Below are 2,804 nucleotides of genomic sequence, written 5' to 3'. Positions count from 1 at the left end.
AAAATTAGCCAAAATCTAAAAAAGAAGAGGACCAATATTGACCAAAACAACCTACAACACAGTGAAAAACAACCGCACAATTGGAAATTCCTAAGCATGATCTATAACAAATACCAGATAATATCACAAGAGATGAATGTGAGGAAAAACAAGAACACAAAGGTGAGTCTTTTCTCAGTGATGGCGAGAAGCACCGCACACCGGAAAGGTAAGCGAATTACATAGATGGGGACGGTTCAAGGTCAAAATATGGAGAATGGGCAAAAAACATTTTAAAAGAATAATGTTCAAAAATGTGACAAATTAAAATACAATTCTGACGCTAAAACCATCAATCTTAAAATTAACAAATGCCTAAATGCAAAGTTATTAAAATTCAATATAATTTACATTAGAAGCTCACTTCACCATACAAGTAATATTATACACACAACAACGCATTATTGAAAAACAAACACATAATATATTAACATATTACCTAATACTACATAACACAATAAAACATCAAATAACTCTCTTTACAAATAAAACTGACCACTTAATTACATCATCCAAAAAATCATATCTAACAGCAATAAAACAATATCATGCGCGAAGCGCGGACACCCTTCTAGTAATATATAATATTACTTTTGGTGTAATATTTGGTGTTATGGTTGGTGATGACAAAAAAACAAATTTGGTATAATTTTAACTAACTTACTAAGCATGACTAACCACAGTCTCTTAGCCGAGATTTTTAACTCATGATTTGACATTTTTTTTATTTTTTTATTTTTTTTTTACATTTTTTGGGTAAGAGACAACTTTATATCTCATATTTAAGAGACAGTTTTTATATCTCTTATTTAAGAGACGGTTCTTAGTATTTAAGAAAAATTAAAAACCGTCTGTTATCTAAATCTAAGAATCTCAGTTAAGATACTGGAGTTAACGATGGTTCTAGTAGTTGGCAAGGATGCAAATACAATTCTCCAAAGTCTTGCTTAGTATACATAATTTTACTAAAACATGAGGGTCTTTATTGTAAGAACCGGGAAAAGTGGAGGGGTTCCTTTGACCTTTGGGTTTTAAGAAGGCGCAGTCTGTCTCCGTTATTCCCGAAAGATGGCGGACGACAAGGTTAGAGACGAGGCGATGCAGATCATTGGAATGTTTCAGATCCTTCCGAGACTTGTCGTTTTCGACCTCGATTATACTCTCTGGCCTTTTTACTGGTAACCTTCCTCTCTAATTCTTCATTTTGATTCATCAAATTCAGAACATTATCAACCGACAGAGTAATTTGGGGGTTGAGTTTTTGTCTGAATCTGGGAATGAATATTTTAGTCTCGAATTGTTAAATTTTGGGTAGGGTTTTGTCTTATTAGGAACAATCTGGAAAGAGATGGATCACAAAGTTTGTTTGTTTGTTTTGTTTCCCTTACACAGTGAATGTCGTCCTAAACGCGAAATGCCGTCTTTGTACCCACAAGCAAAGGGCATAATGAGTGGTCTGAAAGAGAAAGGAATTCAAATGGCGATTGCTTCCAGATCTCCCACTTCAGATATTGCCAACACTTTCATTGACAAATTGAATATTAAGTCCTTGTTCGTCGCCAAGGAAATATTTTCGAGTTGGACTCACAAGACGGAGCATTTTCAAAAGATACACACAAGGACAGGGGTGCCGTTTACTGACATGCTCTTCTTCGATGATGAGGACAGAAACATTAAATCAGTTAATAAAAATAAAACTACTTTTTTTTTGTCCGTGCTTTCTTGAGCTTTTACATTGCGTTTGCTTGATATGATTAGTTCTTTGGTGTTTTAAACAGGTTTCTAAAATGGGAGTGACAAGCATCTTGGTGGGTGATGGGGTTACACTTGGAGCACTCAGACAAGGGCTTACTGAATTTTCTCAAAACCATAATACTATCGAGAAGAATAAGAAGGTCTGGCGCAACAAGTATTCTGGAAAGGCTCCCTCATCTGAGACCGACAAAGACTGACATTTCCGGTTTCTAGAGTTGTAACCCATACCATTCTATGGTGATGATGCACCATTATTTACTGTATAAATAAATTGCATGGATACGTGAAGTTTTGTGTTGAAGATTCTAACTCTCAATACTGGCTTTGTTACATGGACGTTCCTTAAGTAACTGTGTTTCCTATGAGACTCCCAGAAAATGGTGGTGCTGGTGCGTAGTTGAAATTTAAATTATGTATGTATGAAATGTTAAGGAATTCTATTTAAACTATGTATGAAATAAGTTTTCCAACAAGTTGGATAGATGAATGAACAGAGAAACATATATCTTTATCACTGATAAAAACATGGCTTGCCAGATAGGGTCACTGTTGTTTGAGGTAATCTCCAAATTGAGACCGTCCACTTTGATACGCAGGTTAGGTTTCAGATAAGGATACTTTACTTACCATGCATCTACTATGTAGTAGACTGGTGGTGCACTCGTTGTTTATAGCACAACCTTTTCATCTTCTTCACTCATATGGCCTCCAAACCCGTAAAATCCATATTTCTCCTCTTGATGGTTATTAGGCAGAGATGCTGGGAACAGGTCATTCGAAGAAACATCTAAACTATTAAAACAGAAGTACATTTTATACTTAATCCTGAGTTTTCCTCAATATTTACCATTCCATGCCACTTAAATTAAAACACAGCCGTTTTCATACCTCAACTTACCCGGCCTGAAAATCTAACGTGTATAAAACCAAGTCAATCTAAAATCACGTGCTGAGTTAACTAAAATGCTAGGGTTTAATTTGGTCTGCACAAATCAAAACAAAATATTTCT

The 2,804-nt window shown here is 35.2% G+C and overlaps 1 protein-coding gene across 1 annotated transcript; it reads left to right on the top strand.

Moving 5' to 3' along the window:
• Positions 1-1,053: 1,053 nt before the first annotated feature.
• LOC106315685 (magnesium-dependent phosphatase 1) lies at positions 1,054-2,156 on the top strand. The gene is made up of 3 exons (XM_013753485.1): positions 1,054-1,217; positions 1,432-1,720; positions 1,818-2,156. Exons 1-3 carry the CDS (start codon positions 1,108-1,110, stop codon positions 1,989-1,991), a joined length of 573 nt encoding a protein of 190 aa, XP_013608939.1. The 5' UTR covers positions 1,054-1,107; the 3' UTR covers positions 1,992-2,156.
• The last annotated feature ends 648 nt before the right edge of the window (positions 2,157-2,804 follow it).

Source organism: Brassica oleracea, chromosome C9, assembly GCF_000695525.1.
Source record: "Brassica oleracea var. oleracea cultivar TO1000 chromosome C9, BOL, whole genome shotgun sequence".
In the NCBI taxonomy this organism is placed as follows: domain Eukaryota; kingdom Viridiplantae; phylum Streptophyta; class Magnoliopsida; order Brassicales; family Brassicaceae; genus Brassica; species Brassica oleracea.
Note: the sequence above shows the minus strand (reverse complement) of the source record. Positions and strands in the feature narration are given on the sequence as shown.

Excerpts from the sequence above, each read along its gene's own strand:
- LOC106315685 (XM_013753485.1), top strand. The coding sequence starts at position 1,108 with ATGGCGGACGACAAGGTTAGAGACGAGGCGATGCAGATCATTGGAATG. Across the intron at positions 1,218-1,431 it reads ACTCTCTGGCCTTTTTACTG|TGAATGTCGTCCTAAACGCG; the intron begins GTAACCTTCCTC and ends TCCCTTACACAG. Across the intron at positions 1,721-1,817 it reads AGGACAGAAACATTAAATCA|GTTTCTAAAATGGGAGTGAC; the intron begins GTTAATAAAAAT and ends TGTTTTAAACAG.